Below are 22,887 nucleotides of genomic sequence, written 5' to 3' on the forward strand. Positions count from 1 at the left end.
ATGTACACAGTCAAGTGGGCAAGATAAACCTCTGCTGCTAAGGTGAACACGTGTTGGAAAACAACCACGACACATGCACCATAAAAAATTCTTGACTTTGGGAGGCACTTTAACTTCCATATTGAATTTCATCGGTCAGGTACATGTAGATGAGAATTATCTGCAATTTCAGACACGCATATTCTATATGCACTTCGAACATAATACTTACCACTCTTATCCCTTTTCCAAATCAATTTATCTTCAGTAACAAGAGGCTGAAGCAGTGTATTAAGAGTTAACTGTGCAGTGGGCGCATCAAAGAGATTATAAATTAAGGGAGCTTTCCAAACCTTTAAATCTTGATCAATAAATTCACATAATTTCACCTGCAACAAAAGCTCAAATATTGGATTAGTTATTGACAAAGACGGGCCATCTTTAAGTCAATGAGCACCTAAAAAAGGTATATTAGCTCCTGAGCCTATACGCCATCGTGCGCCTTGTGTCACCACAATTTTTGCACAAAATATACTCCGCCAAACATAACTTGGATTGTGTCCAATGCTGGATCCAATAAAATCAGTGTTATGGAAATATTGTGCCTTAAACAAGCGAGAAACTAAACCAATGAAATCAGTTTGAAATCCCCAACCTTGTTTGTCTAACATAGCCACATTAAAAGAGGTCAAATCCATAAACCCCATACCTCCAAAATTGTTATGGACAAACAACTTTCCAAAGACATCCAGTGTAACCCACGTCGCGTATTACCACCATGAACCCACCAAAAAGCGTTTATCATTTTCTCAATAGCATCAACTAGCTTAGTATGGAGCAAAAAGACACTCATGATATAAGATAGGATAGACTAGAGTACTGATTTAATCATTACCTCTCTATCAGCTTTGGATAAGTACTTGCTACTGCAACTATTAATTTTTTGTCAAATGCGGTCCTTAATGAAGCCGAATGTTGCCTATTTGCTTCGACCCACCATAGACGGAAGACCAAAAAATTTGTCAGTTTCCATTACCGCTGTGACTCCAAGGATGTTGGTGATGACATCCTTCATAGGAGATGGAACAATAGTGCTAAAGAAAACTTCAAGTTTTTGAAGGCTAATGACCTGCCCTAATGCTAGTTCATAGGTATGAAGAATATTTTTCATTACATGTGCTTCCTTTTCATTTGTCCCGAAAAATAAAAAGTAGTCATCTGCAAACAAAAGGTGAGAAATAGAAGCATTAGTTCAAATGGAAATGTCGTGAAGGTCTCGGCGCCGTTCAACTTTTTGAATGAGAGCGGATAATCCTTCAGCACAAATGATAAATAAATAAGGTGACAAAGGACCGCCCTTTCTCAAGCCCCTGTCTAGTATAATCGAACCCACCATTTCATTATTAACAATAATCAAATAATCAACATTTTCTACACACATCATGATCCATCGAACCCATTGACTAGCAAACCCCATCTGTAACATAACTTCCTTAAAATAAAGCCAGTAAGTTATGTCGTAAGCCTTGCTAATATCTAACTTGAGTGCAATATACTTATCTCTAGCTCTCTTACTTACTTTCACGTTGTGTACCACTTCAATAGCGATCATGACATTATCGAGAATGGAACGCCATAGCACAAAAGCTTATTGATTTACAGAGATGCACTTATGTAAATTATTTTTGAGTCTACCAGCGAGTACCTTTGCCACCAATTTATACAAAAATGTTGCTATCGGTCTCCAATCCTTCATGGATTTATGCTCATTACCTTTGCGAATAATGCAATATTTATGGAATTCAACGACGGTGGAAATCGATAATTGTTAAGCCACGCGCAACATTCCTGAAAAATGTCAGAACTACACACCGACCAAAAGTGTTGGAAAAAGCCCGAATCAGAGGCATCTGAACCAAGACATTTATTCGGGTGCATAGAAAACATAGCTTGCTTGAACTCATGTACCTGAAAAATATCACATTTTCTTATAAGCGAGAATAAATGTTACTATTTGAATGAGATTGCAGATAAAGTCGAACAAAAAAAAGATAAAGTCAAACAAGCATTATTATTATGGGAAATGTTAACCCGTGCCCCCGGGGCACTAGTTAAGCAATTATAAAAGGAAATGTCTTCTCAAAAATAGTGTATTTTACTTTTTGAAAATTGAAAAAAGTGTTGCTTTTATTGTTGACTTTGTTTTTACTTTCCACTTTTAGTTGCTTAACTAGTGCCCCGGGAGCACTGGTTAACAAGACCCTATTATTATTTTTATAAGCGAGAATAAATGTTACTATCTGAATGAGATTGCAGATAAAGTCGAACAAGCATTATTATTATTTTTTTTATGAATTAACTTGACATTATTTTTTTTTTTAAGGAAACTAACTAGCATTATTGAAATGTCATAGTACTTCTTTATATATAAAAATAAAAAAATTGCCATCTACTGCCTTGTTTTAATTGAGGTATGTATTCATAATTATTAATTTTTGAGTTTTTTGTCCAGAATGTGATGTGACCAACAACTGACGACGAATTGTCAATTAAATAAAGTTATTATATTTTTTTTGGGAGAAAATGAAGTTATTATAGAATAATACTACTAATTTTCTCAAACAAACAAAAAAATATAATAAAAAAGGAAAAATTGTGCTATAGTAGGTCATAATTATGGACGTCTTTGTGAGCTTAACTCAGTTGGTATGGACAATACATAATATATACAATGACCGATGTTCAACCCCCGCCACCACAAAAAAAAAATCATGGGTTCAATACGAGTGAGAGAAGGATAAAAATAATCAATAAAGTAATCTAACCATTTAATCCAGATACTCGGCTCAACCATTAGACTATTAACCTAACCCTAATTTCTTTCATATGAATCCTACTCCTTTCATAATTTAAACTCAAATTTTTCAACTCTTTTAAATCTTAACTGGACGTGACAAAATAGTACAAGACAAGACAAAATTGTACTCAAGAAAAATTATATTTTTATGATGAAAAATAAATTATATTTTTATGATGAAAAATAAAAAAGGGGGTTTTTAGTATTTTGATAGTGTATAGTATGGACAAAAAAACTACCTCATGGTTTACCGAAGAACAACAATTTATGTTTTTGTCCGATCTCTTATTACATGGTGTGTTCAGAACTTGTTTGATTCTCTATTTTTAGCAAATCAAACGTATTTTGTATTTTTATAGTATAAAATGTATGTTATATTTTGTATATAGTATTGTTGTGATTAATAATTATATTTATTAAACCATTCATCTTGACCCCAAATATTGTAACTTATCACGAGCCAATGGAAGATGGACTTCAATTCAGAGTCATGACTTTGTCGGGTCATGTTTTTTTTTTTTTGAAAGATTTGTCGGGTCATGTTAACCCCTCCAACTTTCCCATCAATCCTTATCAATTCATGTGAGTATATAATTACTACCTCCGTCCCTAATTATAGGGTCCTTTTGAAAAAATAACGGGAATTAAGATAGTGGATATTTGTATTAAATATGTTTGTAATTACTATTATTTTTACAATTTTATCCTTTAAGAGAGATAGTTGGTTTATGTTTTCAACATGTTATTTATTGCTGAGGGAAGAAAAAGATGTATAATAAATAGGGGCATGTATGTAAAGAAATAATTAATGTAGTTGGAAATAGCAAAGGGGTCTTATAAAAAGGGACAAAAAATTTTCTCAAAAGGGTCTTATAATTAGGGACGGAGGTAGTAATCTTTTTTAGCCAGAATTGTTATCAATCCTCTAAATCTAAAAAAGGTATATTTTCAAAAATATTTTGAATAGTATTTAATATTTTTTGTTAGCTTTCTAGATTCTCTCATCAATTAGAGGGCTACTAGAATTGTTTTTTATGGGGAGGAATGAGGATTGTTATTACTTTATTTTTAATTCAAAATTCAGCATAATCTAATCAATAATTGTTTCATAGAGGAATCAAACTTGTTTTATCAAATGATTCATCCTTTGTGCAGTTTATTGATAACTTCAATTCAATTGTTTCATTAGTATTTAGTACTTTTATTTTGACACAAATAACATTTAATAATAAAGTGTATTAAAAATAAAAAAATTATTAAGTAAGTTAATTATATAAAGGTAGCCTCAAAGTTAACGACTACTTTTGTTTATGTTTTTTTTTGAACAAAATTATCTTTAAGACACTATTTTTTTTCACATTTAAATATTTATCTAAATTATAAGAAATTTGAAACCTAACTATCTTGTAATTGAATACATTACAAATTTTTCTATAACAATCTATTTTTTTTTCAAATTTAAATTTAACATTAATAAGAAATATAAATACAACAAAATACAATAGACGAACATAAATAATGATAGACGAACACTTACCCTTCATCGAATGGAATAAATTCATCGAATGGAATAAATTAATACTAATAGCATGCAATGAAATAAATTAAATTAAAAATTGCACATATTTTAAGAGTAAATTTTATTTTTTTTAGACAAAATACAAAATTCTGATCAAAATAAAAAAATTAAAAGAAAAAAAACACTAGAAATATGCAAATATTCTTCATTGTATGATATTTAATTATTCTTTAAACAAAAAAATGCAGTGTTGTCAGTATTGTGAGCAGTAACATTCCGAATACGCTTCCCTTCAACTCAACTGGTGGCGTTAACCAAAGCAAACTTAACCCACCTTGCTTTGGTCTTTCGCTAGGGTTTCAGGATTCGCCATTTTCCCTCGTTTTTTTACTCTTCTTATCTGAGCCCATGATCTTTATTTTCTCGATTCTACTCTTTTTTCACTTCAAAGGTACCTTTTTTTTTATAGCTCTCTCACATTCAATTTTTTGTTTCATTTTTTTTATTTTTTATTGAGTTTTTTTCGTAATCATGCTGGTTAAGTTGCTGTTGAAGATTGTATGAATTAATTGGTATCTGGGTATTGGAAAATTCTGATAAAGGTTTGATTTTTATTTGGGGTTTGATTTTTTTTTTATTTATTATAGTTTTTTGTTGTTTAAAAGTGATGTTGGAAGTGTTACGATTGAAATTTGAGAATTTTTCTGATGTGGGTTTTGATTTTAATATTGGAATTTGCTTGATCTGTTTGTTGTGATTGGTGTTTTGATTACTGTATTATGTTTTGAATTGGATAATTAATAATATTGAATGTTTGATTATGTTTTGAATTAATTGGATTCAGTTACTTGTAGGAAATAGAACTGAAAGAGGTGACATTAATGCAGAGCTGTTTTTGATGGGTTTCATGTGATCTTGTGTGACTCTGGTTAAGTGTTGTGAGGATCTTGAGGGGGGTTTGGCTGAGGGTTGTGGGTTTGTGAGAATGCCTTCCACGGAAAATCAGAGCCCTTCTTCTTCATCGTTTTCGTCATTTGGTAGATCGTTGTTTGGTATGAGGCAGGACCAGGTTCATTCTGTGGAAGCAAGTCATGAACCGGATTCGTGTAATCTAGAGCTTGGATCATTCCAAAAGCGTGTTGCAGATCGTTTTAATGAACTTTCTGGGGCCAGTGATTATGAATTGCTCTCGATTGATTGGATGCAGAAGCTTCTCACTGCATTTATCTGCTGCCATGATGAATTCAGAGCCATTCTGTTGAATAATAAAGATCAGTTATCGAAACCTCCCATGGATCGTATGACATCTGAATTCATTGAGAGGTCGGTCAAGGCACTAGACATTTGTAATGCGGGTCGAGATGGGATTGAGACTATCCGTATGTGGCAAAAGCAACTGGAAATTGTGAGTTGTGCTTTAGGTTCAAATAAGCGACCATTGACCGAAGGGCAGTTTAGGAGGGCGAGAAAGGCACTGATGGATTTAGCACTGGCAATGATTGATGAGAAAGAATCAGGATCTGTTTTTTCTCAGCGTCATAGATCTTTTGGGAGGCATAACTCGAGCAAGGATAGTCATTCGACTAGGCATTCAAGATCACATTCATGGAGTGTCTCTAGGTCCTGGTCTGCAGCCAAGCAACTACAGTCCATTGCAAATAACCTGGTTCCACCTCGTGCAAATGAGATTGCTGCAAATAAAGGGCTTTCAGTTTCTGTTTATACAATGAATTGTATTCTCTTGTTTGTTTTGTGGACCCTTGTTGCAGCTATTCCTTGTCAGGATAGGGGTTTAAACATTCATTTTCCAATCCCGAAGCAATTTACATGGAGTACTGCAGTTGCCTCACTTTACGACCGGATCCTGGATGAGTCAAAGAAGAAAGAGCACCGGAACTCAAGCGGCTTGCTGAAGGAGATATGTCAAATTGAGACAGCCACCCGCCACTTGACGGACCTGGTAGATTCTGCTCAGTTTCCATTGACCGAAGAACATGTAATGGAAGTTGAACAGGATTTGAAGGAGCTGAAGCTTGCTTCAGAAGCTTTTAGAGACGGGTTGGATCCATTGGAGCGCCACGTGAGGGAGGTGTTCCGAAAGATAGTTGATAGCCGAACTGAGGGGCTTGATTCCCTTGGCACATCAAACTATACAGGGCAATGAGAAAGGTGGGTTGCTGATCTATCAAAGGTTCAAAATTGCGGAACATGTACATTTTAAATATTATTACTAACTTCTTTAAGAGGAGGAAGAATGATAGATGAGCTTCTCAGATAAATCATTTAGCTCAAATGTAATGCTTTGTATTTGTCTCAATACTATGTAAAAAAATCGGTCAGGTTACTTATGAAATATCTTATGGTTTATTTACTTAATTATATCTACAGCAAGGGTTTTCTTTCACTTTTATGGTTTATTCATTTGGATCTTCATGTTTAGTTTTTGCATTTTGTTTTAAATCCAATCATTTTTCAAAGAGAAATGCTAGGGTCACACCTACTAATACTCTCTTTTAACACACCCAATAAGAATTGACCATGTGTCCCACTTTTTAATTTCAATTAACCTGAAACCTGTTCAACCTCTTTTTAAACATTTTGATTTTTTTTAATAATTTTTTTTAATTTACAGACAGCACAACAGTATGTAGAAAAGAAATCTGCGGGGATTAAGAAGAAACTGAGGCAGCTGATATATAAACTTGTATTTCTACACTTTTGAAAGTGTTTTGTTTTCCTACGTTGTTATGGTTTTACATTTACTTCACCTATTTTCTTAGTGTTTTATAATGAGGCCTTAGACATGTATGTAATTATTTGACATTTTGCTTGTTCTTTCACTTGTTTCTCAAAACAGCATATTTACATAAGTTTACTTTCAGACGCTATATATTGTCTCAAAAGTATACTTTCTGATGTCATATATTGTTTCAAAGTTTATTTTCCAAAAAAAAATCTTGTTTTTTTTTTTTCATATTTGTAGTACTATCATACTTGGTATTCAAAGTTTAAATAAGTTAGAATAATAGACCTCTGAAAACTCAAAAGTTCCATAGTTCAAAAAACAGCAACTCTAGACCATCGATGAGAACTAAACAGTTGGACCAAAACAGTCGACACATGAATGAAATGAATGAATGGTGCTAAAACGACTCAAAAGCGATGAATGTTATATTAAGTAAAAAAGATGGAAGTTGTCTAGAAAATCCTTTGACTATATCAATTGTCAGTGAACAGGATTAACTCTAAGCTCCTAAGCCTACAGAGCTAACAGCTTCTATTCCATATATAAACTTGGAATAGATATGGTACACTCATGCTTCTGTTCTTTGTACATGCTAGAAACCAAGTACATACATTCATGTGCCAGATTTAACTTTGCAACACCCTGCTCACCAAAAGCTCTGGTCCTTTAGTAGAGCAAGTAGACAACACTACTCACCAAAAAGCCTGTTTTCCTATCCACAACTAAGAAAATTAAAAAAAGAAACTTGACTAATATGGCACAGTAATTTACAAATTCCAAGGTCCCATGATTTGTCTTCTGCTCTGCATATGCCTTGATCTCCCTGCCAAAATGAAAGTAAAAATGTGGACACGTTTTCAAGGGATCAGATACACTATTTTTATCCCACCGGGAGGATTGCATTGAAAGAATACCAACTCGTAGTTTTGACCCTTCAATTTGGCATCTCTGAACTTTTTTTTATCATACTGCAATGGTTTGAGTTCCACTGTTCAGGAAGTCTCTTGTGTGAGTTGTGCCAACTTCACTAGTTCTTTCAAATCAACAACATTACCCAAATTCTGTGCAAGTTCCCTTCTTTGTTATCTAAACATCTCTGGGAAAGACCACATTATGAACTTTGCAAAAATGTCAGACTCCAAGAACTCTATATGAGCTGCTCGTCCGATAAGTGTGTTTAAGTTCCTGCCGTAGGAAGAAGCGTTGAAGTTGACGTCACAGCGCATGATTACGCGATGGTCAGAGGAAGTTCGGATTTGGTCCAAGCAATTATTTAGCATCTGTAGGAAGATTTTCCCTCTTTTAGAAAAATCCGAAGAAGCTGCTGGGCACAGTTCTATTCTAGCAGAATGATAAGGAACATAACCATCCTGAAATGTGATATACCTTTAGAAATTAAAAATAAAATAAAACCAAAGCAGACATTCATTAACATTACACGGTTTACACTATTTGAACATTGTAGGTTATGCATGAAAAATAGTCATTTTGAACGAAAAAATCTTGAGGATTTTAAAAGACTGGAAGATTGTAATGACTTATAAGATTCTTTTAACAAACTTTTATAATCAATATTTTTTAATTTGAAGAAAAGCAGTGAGAAAACCTAAGAAGTCACGATGTCAATATTAGAATGAGTCCTAATAATTGTAATTTTTATACCTTGTAGATGCCTACTAATTTAGTTTTCTTTTAACATAAATTTCTTTTCTACATCTTCACCCTCAAGAAAATGATCCAACATTTGAATGCAGAATATTTTAAAAGTTAAGCAAGCAAAACCAAGTTCTTTTAAAATAGTTCTTACTAGGCATGATAATTTCCACAGCATATAAAGGAAGTTACCTGAGGCGAGGATAAAAGAAACACATTCCGAAAGTTTTCCAGCGTCTTCTCCTGTAGATGGTAATAACAATGAGACTAATAAAATGGCCTATTCCCTATGTTTAGTCAATTAAAAATAGAGTTTAATATTGATAGGCTGTTGGTGTAAAAAACTTTAAATTGCCAGCAAATCACAACCAATCATACGCGTGACTTTAACAGTAGTTTCGATTAAAGTCAAACGTTTTTAGTGATCTGAAGTTTATAAATGATTGACTGTAAAATGTTTTATGCTGACAGTGTATTTGATTAATAAATCCAAATATACCAATAAACTTGAACAGAAACCTTGATGGTTGACAACCCCGTCGCTTCCCAACATTTTATTTCAATCTCAAAAGCCAAAAAGTCCATTGTTTTCAGCACTAGGAAAAGGAGACAAGGAAAATGGTATTATACCTTGGAAAGATTATAGATGAAAGTATTCTCAAGATCAGGATCATCCGTAAAGGTCAGTTGATGGATGCATTGAGTGCCCTTGAACTTCTTCAATAGCCAAAGCCCTGAATTGAATAGAGAATTCGAACTGTACATATAACCCAAGTGTGGACCCGATATCGACACATAGGTATACAAGTATCTTAGATATGGCTCCATCATGCTTTCTGGAATTATTTAAAAAAGAGAAAAGCACATTAAATTCCCTACTTTAATTTTTTATTTTTGTGTGGAGAGTAGCATATTCAAAATTTTGCTCATAAATAATACCTGCTAAGGCTGCCCTGACAATGAGATTACCGATAGAATGACCAACGAAGCTGAGCTTGATATCTCTCAAGTTTCTTCTTCTTGAAGCTTTATCCATTTTCCTTTTTAGGAAAGAGATCACTTCCTGAGCAAGCCGAAAACCCATTTCTCTGAAGTCGCCAGATGTTTTCTCTTCATTTGCCTCTGACATTAGAAACTGTATCTCGGGGTCTATTAAAAGCCATTGGTTACGAACAAGCCGTAAATCCAAATGATTTCCCTGAATTTTAGTGATGAGGAGTATAATTAGTCAAATCATCTATGAATGGAAAACAAGACAGAAACAAGGATCCGTCAAAAAGAAAAAGACAGAAACAAGGTGGTAACAACCAAAACAGATCACATTGAAGCAGTAAAAGAAAAACACATTCATGAAATAAATCAGGCGATCAAAGCATACATAATTTGAAAGAAAAGAAAGGTTTAACTTCTATTAGAACATTGAGTTTTTCTCATAGGTCGCTAATGATTTAGCGAAAGTTTATTGAAGGGAACATTTATACATCCACACCTAGGATTTCATTTCAGAGCTGTATAACTTGAATGTCCATTAAAAAGGGTGATATTTATATTTTTCGGATTCACAAGATGGTCGGTATTCATTTAGGCACTTCAACATACCTAACAATAAGTGCTCTAAAACAAGATTACAATGTACAACACTTGTTCGCTTTGTGAAATTAAATACTCATCAACTCAATGAAATTGTCCCCTAAGCCTTGGTGGTATAAGCCTTTGGTGGTTAGTGCTAAAAGTAATATTAGGATCAAAATTTAACATCACAAAAAAAATATAAACAAGGGACCCAAGATAGTAGTTTGCAAATCCTACAAATTGAAGGTGACAAAGTAACAAGATAAGGAAAGAAAACCAAAGACAGATCAAGAAGATATAAGAGACTGCAGGTGTGCGAAACATGCCTGAAACCCATGAACAAAAACAACTACTCTCAAAACATGCCCATTTTGCTGGCTACTCCCACTAAACTTGTTTGTGGACCTGGAACCATTGCTTAGGACATGCCTTGCATCATTCTCCACAGAAATGAAGTTTGAATTCAAACTGGCAGAACGGTACACGTTTGTCACGCGTTCTACAATAATAATAGGAACAAGCAAAGGATCTCCAAATATATACATGTCTTGAAGCGCCCGATTGTTGATCTGCATCGAAATCATGTCATAAATTCCAGTCAGCCGAAACAGGAAGATCATAAATCATTCTAGACAAACACAATCACTTACCCTCATTTGTGATATGCCTCGCCTATGAAGTTCTGCACGCATTATTGCAGTTTGAATAGGCTGAACAGAAGAAATAAAGAAATAACATATTTGAAGAATATAATAGTTAATTTCAAACAGAGCAGACAATAATGAATTTTTTGAATCTTGTACAACATATAATAGATAATTACATCATCGATCAGCCTCCTTGTATTTAATGAACTTCTGTGTAAGCTATGGTGCAATGATGTCCCCTCAACTTTGTTGTGCATATATTGATGAGGCATCGCAACCTTTGAGTACACCATCCATATTGACCATTCAGTTCTCCGATCAACAGCCCAGGATTTGCGCAGAAATTCAAGTATTTTTGTTTTATTTTCCCTGAGTAAAGGAATAGGATTGAAAAGAGATGTTAAGCTAAAGTTTGAACCTTTTCTCACAAGATAACATTCTTGCTATGCCTTCATGTTGCTAATAGAAACCTTGCATTAAAAATTATAATGTGCCAAATATAAATCTCAAACCAAGAAAAAATTATCAATATAGTTTTCAGTATGTTATTATGATCAGTATGAAATGTAAAAATGAAGAAGAAACAATGATTTATGGAAAAAAAGTGCTACAAGGATTTAAATGTCAAACTTAAATAATTATTTAAACATAGGTGAACAAACCTGTGGAATTTCAGAAATACATTCCAGAGATATAAGAGCTGATTCGCTAGAGACTGAAAAGAGTTTAACAGATGATCATCCCAAGAAAAAGGTTGAACTGATTCCTCGGTTAGATAATTGATATTATGAGTAGCATCCTGTTGAAGAAAAGATTTAAGTATTAAATTAGCAAATAGCATAAAACACAAAGAAGAAACAAATAATGACAACATTGACATTGAAAGAATTAGGACCACGGCACTGACGTCTTCCCTATCAGGCAGCTGAGGTGATTGTTCACCATCAATACTTTGGACACGTGCTGGTGAAGTTGAATCAAACCATTTTGTATCATCTGATTCAAACGCGATTTCAGTCAAATCAATAGCTTGGTCAATGCCTGTGCTTATTCTTTTCAGATCTTCAAGCAGGATATCATGTGCAGCCATCAATGCTTTGATGAGCATCACCTGATTTGAGTTTGATCATTAGTTGAAGAATAAGTTGCAATAGTGGGCAGAGAGAATTCTCGACAAAATTAATTTTAGTCACTAATTTAAATCATGATATTGTGACTTCAATTTAAAACGCCTTCACAAAAAAAAAAAAAAAAAAAAAAACACTGTTGTAAAGTTATAACAGCAACACATCATAGCATACCTTGTTTGACCCAACATAATCTTCAGCGTAATTGCCTTCTGAATCCCTACAGTCACTGGTACAATTCAACTAACCATATCATTCAACAGTTAAAACAATATAGTGTGGAAGACAAGCAAAGTAACATAAATAAGTTATGGCTATTTTACAATTATAGGGAGTAGATAGAAAACAAGGAAGAGAACATAGGCATACTAATGAACAATTTAAAATCAAATTTGATTGGGTTTAGACTCCGTTTGGCAAGGCCAAACCGCTAGCTTATAGTGGATAGTATAAGCCGTATTATCAAAGTAGAGTTGATTGGTAATGGTAATTCTCTCACGAGCTTTTACCGGTTTGAGCTTATAGCTTATAGAGTATCTTTTTTTTCCTCATTTTATCTTCATTATCTTAATTGAAAAAATTAATTTTTTTTTGTTATTTTATATTTTAGTTAGTTTAACCGCTAATTTTGCCAACAACTTTAAAGATATTATGAAGATATCCTAACAAAGGTGATGCAACAATTACTATAGCATATATTTAAACTCAAAACTGGAGCTCTGACAAACCTTGGTACCTTCTGTCGAATTGTGTGATAACTAGCTTTTAGTAAACTAATGTGAACACTTGTATCAACCATGACAGCATGGAAAGCATCAAAGTGGATAGGACAATATGAATGTAATCCCAGAAGAGCTTTAGGGGGGATTTTATACTCATGAACAGAAGCAGAACATGCATCCAGTGAACCTTGTAAATCAGACCTGCGCAATGAATGTAATGCAAAATCCATTTCACAATCATTGTATTTAACCTTTACAGCATTTGACTCAATCCATTTTTTTGTATGTTTCATTTCTTTAATACAGTATATTATTTCCAAAAAGGGAAAGAGAAGCATGAACTAACCCAGTAGCAGTCATAGGAGCATGCATCAGTTCAAACTTCAAGATAACAGCAGTTGATTCTCCCTGTATATAAGTGAAAGCCAAGAAATTTATGATAGATAAGAAGCTAGAGATTTTCTTTATATAAAAACAAAATATCATCACAATTTGGAGGAACATAGACAAGAATTCCTTCTAAAAAGTAAACAAGGAGAAAATAACCATCCTACACAGTGCAAAACTTTAACACATGAACACATACTTATAAAGGGGATATTGTCAAGAAATCAAGAAAAAAAGAAAACTAACCTCATATTCACCAAAAGCTAGGTAGAATGAGATCATGATAGAAAGAAATACATCCTGCCTTGCATATCTAATCTGGAATGGCGGTGTTGAAAAACTGTTGTCCGTATCATCAATCATCCAAACTCTACATAAATTGTCAGAACCTACTTCAGGAGCTGCAGCTCAAAGAAAAAGATAGATTCTAAGATTCTACACTAGCTGAAATTCACATGTATAACCAATAAAAAGAACAAATTAATTACTCAGCATATGTTACTTAAATCTTCAGGTTAAAAGTATTCAGCAAATAATTCATAAGATGCCAGTAACTAAACAGACCCTACATGACCCTTATTTTGTAGAAACTCAGAAAATCACTACCGCATAATGAAGACAGATAATTAATACTCTAACAGCAACAGAGAGTAAAAGTTTATTTGACTATCATTAATAGAACCACAATGACACTAAACTTAATTTGCAATTTGACATTTATGGATGTTGGGATAGTATTATATGAACACACCAGTATAGTACAGCCAAGAATCTAAGGTCATAGGAATCCTATATTGTTAATCCCAGAAAGCTACACGCCAAACCCCAAAAATGCTAAAGCGGTTAGCGGGATGGACACTATTGTGATGACTAAAAAACAATGTACGGAGGAAAGATAGATTCCAACAAGATACATAATTACTCAAAATAGAAAAATACACGATTAAAGGGACAATCATATTTAATAATTATAATCAACTTTGTTGTTTCCCATAAAAATAAGTTATAAATGTAATCAAAATAACATAGTATTTAAAATTCCAGCACATCAAATATTATATTGTTCATTCCTTGATTCAAACTCCTGTTCTTCCACCTCCAACTCCTCATCTCCATTAGACACAGCTGTAGCTAGTCTAGATTGCTATGGGGATAAAGTCGATAACAGGATTGCCGCAGTTTGCGGCCGTGACAGCCGTCACTGTTGAGGGCGGCAAGCGGGGAGATGGTATTGCGCCAAACCTACGCTATTCCTCTAAAGTGCCGCTATAGCACGCTACTGACAGCATAGTTGGAAGCAATATATAAAAGGTAAATAAAATGTCGACGATCAATTTCAAAATTCATACTGAATTTCCTTTTTTAACTGTGAAAAACTCTTTTCACTATACAAATCTCAGAGAAAATTACAAAGCAGAAACATAGTCATCGGTCATCACAACATATCCCTATGATGACTAGTGTTGTCAATTGCAGAAAATAGTGGTTTGCTCAAATTCCGCTACGCAACCTATAGCACTGCTATAGCTTATATTTAACAACATTTTATACTAAATAGCATATCGCGGGACAATAACAATTTAACATCAGTGTTGCTATAGCCTCTACTTAACAACACTGATGATGACACAGTCACAAGATCCAAGTGAACTTGAGCTAAGTGTCTTCAATAAAGTGAATCAGTCTAGTACTAAAAAGTACAAAACTAACTACAAAACACTAAAGAGAATAACAACTAAATACTTCAAGAGCATAGGAATACAAGTCACCTTCATACTGAACAACCCTTGCCGGAATCCCGGGATAAGAATCTTCACCAACCTCCAATCTCATAGTAACCTTAATTTTGTACCATCTGCATAACAATCAACAATAACAGTAAAAAATCCTGAAGTAAAACTAAAAATTAGTTTCTTTTGCAAATAAAGTAAACAAAAAAATTTAAAATTGCATAGAAATTGAAGCTTACCCTTGTTCAAAAAGATCAAGATTATGAAATCTATGAATATAAATTGCAACTTCATGAACAGCATCAAGGTTAGGCAAGTGATTTGGCCTTGTTGGGCCAGGTTGATCAGCATTGACCAACCTTTTAGTTGACAAATTCTTTTGATTCAAACCAACAAACCATCTAAATCTCCGAAACATATGTAGCAGTAAGTACTAAAAGAAGCTAATACAGTAGTAATGTTCAATACCCAAAATCCAATGATCATTCATCCCTTAGTAAAACCCACAAAACCTTAAATCCTTAACCTTAAAACCTTAAAAAACACAACTTTCTCTCACTTCAAATCAAAATAAACAAAACCCATAAGAGGTTTTGATTCATCATGCTTAAAAAACTAAACTTTAAAGGTTTTTGCAATGTGGGCCTATCTTGAAGCGATTGATTTGGTTAGAACAAGATGAAGAAAAGGACGAATTTTCCTTGAATGAATCGAAAGAAGAAGGAACAAGGACGCAACTTTGTTCAGAATAATAATGAATAAGAATTCATGATTACAAAAAGAACATCATTTTCGTCAACCCTTTTCGCAGGGTTTTTTTCCTTTTTTTTTTTTTTTTACAAATCTTTTTCGCAGGTTAATGATATAAATTAAAAATTAATAATCATTTTAATTTTTTATTAAGGTTTATGTAAAAATAATATATTAAAAAAATGAAAGAAAAAGAAAAGGAAAAAAACTGAAAATGGTAACGTGGGATGTCGTGTCGGTGAATATTAAGGGCGATAATTATGGGACCTGGTACGCTGAAAATGGGATGGGTGTCTTTGCCCACATTCTAACACGTCTTATTTTAATATTTTGTACGTGGAAAGGACAATGATTAAGGTTCCTACATTGGTTTAGTTTACGGTGTATAATTTTTTATAAACTTGGTTAGGACAAAAATTTCAAGTCACAAATTGTTTTTGTTAATAAGCCAAACCACACTAAATTTGATATCATACGTGATCGAATAATTTGAGAGGAGTATACTTTAAAGTTTTAATCCAACAACATTAGATTAATTTAATTGAATTTTAAATTATATTCAGAGTGATCATATAAGTAAGAACACGTCATAATTTTATCTAAAATCTTAACATATTGAGTTCATAAGTCTTCTTATTTTTTGAAGAAACTAAAATGGATTATATTACTGAAAGCCTAGAGATTTCAGCACAAGGAGTGCCAAAACCCCAGCTGAAAGAGTCAAATACAAGTAATAACAAAAACAAGCTCAAAAAAAGAATTTTGCCCTATTACAAAGATATTCCCAAGCAAGGTAAAGGATTCAACCACCATGAATGGTAGGAGAAAACAAAACTAGGACGATTTGCCTTGAGCCACCAGTAAGATTGAAGCTTAACTTTATCTAGCAATTGATTAAAAGAAGCTTCTTTTTGGTGAAAAATTCGAGCATTCCTTTCAAGCCAAATCACCCACACACATGATAGCCAAATAAGGTAAAGAGCTGAGTGTTTGCTTTTAGAAAAACCGCTAAAGGTGCCAAATTGATATAAATGGTCTGACACGTTTTCAGGAAACACTATGTTGTAACCAAGCCAGTGAGAAATACCATACCAGAGTTTGCCAAAGAAATTACAAGAGAGGAATAAGTGATTTGCATCTTCTATCATTCCGCATCCACCCACACATAACTGAGCATTCGGATGTAAAATGTGTCTTTTAATTAGATTGTCCGTTGTTGGTAATCTATCACGTAACAAGCGCCAAGCGAAGAGACTGATTTTCAGGGGCACTTCCTTGTTCCAAATTTCAGTAATGTGAGTAACCGCCAAGTTGTTACCGGTTGATGTCAACATATGGTTATAAGCACTTGATACAGTATAACTGATGGAGGCATGTAAGTGCCAAATCCACCTGTCAGGATGAGTAGGCTGCAAAACAATATTAGATAAAATATCACAACACTCCTGCACCTTTTCCTCCTCCCAAGCTAACAAACGACGTTGCCACTGCCAAGCTACACCCCCACGCAAGAGAATACATTTCAGCCACCGTTGCCATTTTATTAGTAGCAAGATCAAAAAGGCGACTGAAACTATTCTTCAAAACTAACCCGTCAATCCACGGATCCCACCAAAATAAAGTTTGGGCACCATCTCCTACCTCCCGCCCCACATTATCATCAAACCACCGCCCACCTCCCACACCAGCCTCATTTTTAACATTAATCAAATTATTCCACCAAACAGAGTTAAACCTCCCCTCCTCGGCGATTTTACCTCCTACCTCGCCGTATCTGGCTGATAAAACTCTATACCACAAACTCCTATTCTCAATCCGCATCCGCCAACACCATTTACCAAGTAAAGCCAAATTAAATTCCCTAATCCTCCGCACTCCTAAACCGCCTTCCTCCTTTTTGGAACAAATTGTGTCCCAGTTAATCCAAGAAATTTTCCTAACTTCCTCACCCCCCCCCCCCCCCCCCCAAAAAATAGTTAAATAAAGATTCAATAGAAGAAATGATACCTGCGGGAGCTTTGAAGAAGGAAAGAAAGTAGACCGGAAGAGAGGACAAGTCAGACTTTAGGAGAACTAAACGGCCACCCAAAGAGAGATTTCTACTCTTCCAACCCGATAATCTTGATTTAATACGATCAATCAACGGTTGCTAAAATTTTAACTTTCGAGGATCACCACCTATAGGCAACCCCAAATAAAGGAAGGGGGCTCTGCCCAATTTACAATTAAGAACAGAGGCTGCCTCAGCCAACCAAGATTCATGAATATTAACACCAACTAACATACTTTTGTGAAAGTTCACCTTAAGACCAGATGTCGCCTCAAAGAGAAGAAGCAGAGCTTTCAGAGATCGAATATTAGCCCAACTTCGTTCCCCAATCAACAATGTGTCATCAGCAAATTGTAAATGAGTGATGGAGACATGATTATTGGCGCCCACCTTGTAGCCAGAAAATAGGTCAGCCTCTACTAAAGAATTCATCATGACATTCAAACCTTCAGCTGCTATTAAAAAAAGAAAGGGTGAAAGAGGGTCACCTTGTCTCAACCCCCGTTCAAATTTGAATTCATCTGTTGGGCTACCATTAACAAGGACAGAAGCTGTGGCCGTACTGATGCATTCCATAATCCACTTACGCGATAAGGTAGGGAAGTTCATTTTTGGCTTAAATATGCAAAACGTCCTTGTAATTTCGCGTGTTTTTGCAAATCGTCCCTGTATCTTTTTTTGTTTCAAAATTGTCCTTGTAAATTGCTTACCGTTTGCAATTCGTCCCTCCCATTAACTCCCGTTACAAAAATGTTGTGGTGGCAGACGGAGATACACATGGCGAAGGATGAGTTGGCAAAAGCAAGCTTATGTGTCAAGAGAGATGATGAGTGGCTAGAAAGGAGGGACCAAAACCAAAAACGCAAAATTGCAGAGGGATGAAATTAAAAAAACGTAAATTTTGTTCATTCCTCTCCCTCAGTTTTTTCTTCTTCATCACCAACCCCAATTTCTTCATCTCCAATTTCAATTGAAACTCTACCACCGCCGCAAAATCAAAACCGGTCCTTCTAGAAGATTCAAACTTCAATTTTTAACTTATTCAAAATCAAAATTGAAAACCCTAGAATTTACAATTCCCCCAAATCTGAATGAAATTTTGTGCCCTAATCCACACAACTGAAAGCAGTTTCACAATCTTGTGATGTTCATTTTTTTCCTTCACCGGCGGCAATTGCGCCACCGTATCAATTCATCAGACTGGGGAAGCGAAAGAAAGTTAAGCGGAGGGGAGGGGAGGAGATGGATGGGGAGGGTTTAGGTGGAGAGGATTGCGCTGTTGGATCCCTCGTTTGGGTCCGAAGAAGAAACGGGTCATGGTGGCCGAGTCAAATACTCGATCCTGACGACCTCGCTGCTTCTCATCTGACCTCACCTCGATCCGGAACTCCTGTGAAGCTTATGGGAAGAGAAGATGCCAGCGTGTAAATGCCCTTTTCTTCAAATTCAGTTTTTTGTTTGTTTTGGGTTTTCAGTTTTTAGTTCAATTTACATTTTTTTAGATTGTTATTGTTCTTAAGCTTTTCTGCAGAGTAGATGTTTGTGAAAATTAAGGGCCTCTCCCAATTCAATGTAAACAACCAAAACTAGGCACTGGAACAAACTCTCATAATGATTTGATGAATTTATATACTCCTGCGCCCACCAATTTCAATCACAAAAAATCAGGAACTTTATCTTATATGCAGTTGCTCAAGCAAAGTCAGTTATGGGGGACATTGAATGTAAACTATGAATTTCATTGAATTTGGAATTTTCTATGTTGTTGCTCACGAGTTTAATTCATCATCATTCTGCACACCAGTTTCAAATTTCATTGAATTTGGAATTTTTTGTGTTGTTGCTCACGAGTTTAATTCATCAACATTCTGCTGCTCTTCAATTTTGTATTGAGGTATATGTGCTGTAAACTTTTAAGTTCTTATGATCTCAGGACTTCAGTTCCTTAAGAAGAAAAAAACAGAGGGAGAGGGATGTCGAAGATGTAGTTTTTAAATTCCAAATTTTGATGTTTACGGTTTTTCAATTTCATCCCTCTGCAATTTTACATTTTTGGTTTTGGTCCCTCAAATCTAGTCACCTATCATCCGTCAGTACACGTAAGCGTGTTTTGCCATGTCAGCGATTGCCAAATGTGAGTCTGTTTGCCAGCAAAGCCTTTATGTAACGGAAGTTAACGGGAGGGACTAAAAGCAAAAGATTAACAAGTTACAAGGATGGTTTTGAAACAAAAAAGATACAGGGACGAATTGCAAAAACACGCGAAATTACAGGGACGTTTTGCATATTTAAGCCTTCATTTTTTTCATGACTTCTTGAAGGTAGGACCAATCAATGGAGTCAAAAGCCTTCTTAAAATCAACCTTGAATAAGAGCAAATCTTTTTTCAGGCGCTTAGCATCTTCCACAATATCGTTAGCAATACCATCAATAATTTGTCTACCATGAATAAAAGCTGATTGTGTTTTTGAAATAACACTAGACATAACCCTTCGCAATCTATTGGAGAGAACTTTGGAAAGAACTTTGTAGAGACTTCCAACCATAGAGATTGGTCTGAAGTCATTCAGGCGCTGCGCAACTCGATTTTTGGAATTAAAGCAATAAAAGTATTATTGATGCCTTTAAACAGCTTACCATTCCTGTGAAAATCAGATAAGAAACGCATAAAATCATCACGGGGTTCCAGCCAAAAATCCTTAACAAACCCCATATTAACACCATCTGGTCCAGGACTTTTAAAACTGTCACAATCCCAAACCGCTTGCTTAACTTCGTCAACTGAAAAAGGTTTGGTTAGCTCACCACACTGACCTATATTAAGCATATTAAAATTGAGGTTCTCAAAGCAAGGTCTTTCAGTAGCCACAGATTGAAAATGAGATGAGAAATGATTGAAAACCAGACCCCGAATTCCTTCAACGCCCTCAACAATAGCGCCATTAGCAGATAAGGAAAAAATGGAGTTTGCTCGTCGCCTAGATGACATAATTATGTGATAGAACTTAGTGTTGGCATCTCCCTCTTTCAACCAAAGTAATCTAGATTTCTGCCATTGCATGTTGGTGTTAATACGAGATAAAGAACGAAAGTCTGAAGATAGAGAATGAAGCTCCTCAATTTCCTTCAATAACAGATCATCCTCCTCCCCTTTAGCATCAAGAAAGGAAATACGGTCTTGAATATTGCTTAAGCGGCATTCAAGGTTTTGAGTGTGATTCTGATGCCACGTGTTCAGGCTTCCTTTAATCATCTTCAGTTTTTCTTTAAGAACAAAGCCTCCCCAACCTTCAATATGATATGATTGCAAATTATCTCTAACAAATTGTTTGTAACCTGGTAAGTCCCCCCAACACTTCAGCATGCGCCTAGGACGAGGGCCCCAATTTTCTTCATCCACAGACAACAAAATGGCGAACATAAAACACTTATATCATAGAGTCAAATCATATATATCAAACACAATTTTTGTATTTCTTTTCTATTATATTTGCCTTATTTTAAATCTTAACCATTCTTGTATGTATTAAGCGACAAATTTAAATTAAGGCTTAATTGCACTTTTTCCCCCTATCTTTTGCCAATTGTGTTTTCTTCAAAATCATCATTAAAAGAAGGGAAAGGGGGCAAAAGATGGGGTGCAAAATCGCTTAAAAAAAGAAGATGGGTGCAAAATCACACAATTAGCAAAACGATAGGGGGCAAATGTGCAATTAAACACAAAGATGGGGTGCAAAATCAGAAAGGGTGCAAAATCGCTCAAAAAAAAGAGGGGGTGCAAAATCGCACAATTAACAAAAGATAGGGGGAAGTGCAATTAAGCCTTAAATTAATTACTTTGTCTTTTCACTTGGTCAAAAACATTAATTTCTTTTTCATACTAATATAATTTTATTTATTGTATTTCAACTCACTTTGTTTATATCGTATTTTAATTCATTTAGAACATCCACAATAGAGCTTATCATTTTTTATTGTTTAAACGAGTCTCACGTGTATATATCATCATTTATTTTGTAATTTTTTTAATGGCTTATAATCACTTAACTCTTCAATCAAACACCTTAAAAAATTATATACAGGATCTTGTAAATAATTTTAAATCACTACATTCTAATAAATTTTATTTATTTTATTACAGTTTATTAAGCGAAACTCAGGAAGAAATATGAATTTTTAATTTATAATGAGATTGTCTATTTAGATTCGTGTTGAATAAGTGAAGCGTCCATTATTGTAGATGTTATTTTATTCTTAACAATATCAATGTAGATGCGTTTTTTTTAAGATATTATGGATGCTCTTAGCTACTATATCAACCATTATATCGATAAAGATGCATTAGCAAATACTACTCTTGACTCCCCTTTATTTTAAAAAAATAAAATAAAATATACTATATTTGTTACAGATACACAAACAAATGTAAACAAAATTATTCATTTTTAATGTTAGCATATCAAAAATATATTTAAATTAATTGTTTAATATTGTGATGAGGTAATCATCATAATTATGGATAGAGTATTAAACGTTTTATTTAAAAGATATTAAAAAAGTAAATGCACTTCATTATTTTGTTAGTAAATGTGAAAGTATTAATTTTTCGTTTATAATTGAGTAGAGGGAAGTTTATTTTTTTTTATCTTCTATCGTCTGGAAATGAATTTGATAATTTGAATTAAGTATAATTTTATCTCTGCTTACCTTCGTGATGGTTTTGGTTACTGTTCCTTCTTTCTGGTCGTCCAAGCTTTTGTGCGCTTTCTCAACCTTCCCTCGTCGTTGGTTTTTGGTCGGCGACGTTCTTTAGGTCTGCAAAGGGTCGTGCAGTTGTGGTGGATCCAGTCTCTGGATGGTTGGTGGTTTATCTCCTTCGCGACGAAAGACGGTACAGTAAGTAGCTTGCTGTTGGTACAGGATCGATGTGCTTCGGGTGTTCGCGTGTGGTTTTTGTGGATCTCTGGTGGTGGTGTTGGGGTGCGTCGTGGTGGTTTAGAGGTGGTTCAGAGGGTGGCGTTGTATCGGTGCCCGTGGTGGTGCTTCTGGTGGTGGTTATGGCCTTTGGGTGTTTTCCCTATGCGTTATGGGGTTTTTCTGTAGGGATTGGTGTTGTTGTGCTGTTGTCTTTGGTGATGTTCAAGTGGT

The 22,887-nt window shown here is 34.6% G+C and overlaps 1 protein-coding gene and 2 pseudogenes across 4 annotated transcripts; 1 reads left to right on the forward strand and 2 right to left on the reverse strand.

The window, feature by feature from the left end:
- The first annotated feature begins 4,601 nt into the window (after positions 1-4,601).
- LOC146932742 (protein ROH1D pseudogene) lies at positions 4,602-6,731 on the forward strand (annotated as a pseudogene). 2 transcript variants are annotated; one of them, XR_015007238.1, is made up of 2 exons: positions 4,602-4,806; positions 5,200-6,731. The product of XR_015007238.1 is annotated as a protein ROH1D pseudogene, transcript variant X2 (transcript). The 2 variants fall into 2 exon arrangements; XR_015007237.1 differs by having other exon boundaries at positions 5,210-6,731.
- An 818-nt stretch (positions 6,732-7,549) lies between these two features.
- Positions 7,550-15,689, reverse strand: LOC146932743 (uncharacterized). 2 transcript variants are annotated; one of them, XM_085704469.1, is made up of 15 exons: positions 15,179-15,689; positions 14,979-15,064; positions 13,456-13,579; positions 13,169-13,230; positions 12,829-13,023; positions 12,275-12,329; positions 11,881-12,084; positions 11,636-11,772; positions 11,150-11,342; positions 10,977-11,036; positions 10,653-10,895; positions 9,694-9,952; positions 9,385-9,590; positions 8,947-8,997; positions 7,550-8,471 (listed from the first exon to the last, which is right to left on the reverse strand). In XM_085704469.1, exons 3-15 carry the CDS (start codon positions 13,570-13,572, stop codon positions 8,184-8,186), a joined length of 2,070 nt encoding a protein of 689 aa, XP_085560595.1. In that variant the 5' UTR covers positions 13,573-13,579; positions 14,979-15,064; positions 15,179-15,689; the 3' UTR covers positions 7,550-8,183. The 2 variants fall into 2 exon arrangements, with proteins under 2 accessions (XP_085560595.1, XP_085560594.1); XM_085704468.1 differs by having other exon boundaries at positions 13,456-13,610.
- Positions 15,690-16,459: 770 nt separating this feature from the next.
- Positions 16,460-21,160, reverse strand: LOC146932744 (uncharacterized; annotated as a pseudogene).
- Positions 21,161-22,887: the final 1,727 nt, after the last annotated feature.

The sequence above is a fragment of the Medicago sativa genome, chromosome 4, assembly GCF_051527215.1.
Source record: "Medicago sativa cultivar Bolivia chromosome 4, Bolivia_mono, whole genome shotgun sequence".
Taxonomy (NCBI): domain Eukaryota; kingdom Viridiplantae; phylum Streptophyta; class Magnoliopsida; order Fabales; family Fabaceae; genus Medicago; species Medicago sativa.

What these genes read in the sequence shown, in the direction of transcription:
- LOC146932743 (XM_085704468.1), bottom strand. Translation starts at nt 15,357, where the DNA reads ATGTTTCGGAGATTTAGATGGTTTGTTGGTTTGAATCAAAAGAATTTG. An exon ending in CTTGATCTTTTTGAACAAGG is followed by an intron (nt 15,065 to 15,178) that starts GTAAGCTTCAAT and finishes ATTGTTATGCAG; the next exon opens with ATGGTACAAAATTAAGGTTA. An exon ending in ATTCGACAGAAGGTACCAAG is followed by an intron (nt 12,330 to 12,828) that starts GTTTGTCAGAGC and finishes GAATTGTACCAG; the next exon opens with TGACTGTAGGGATTCAGAAG.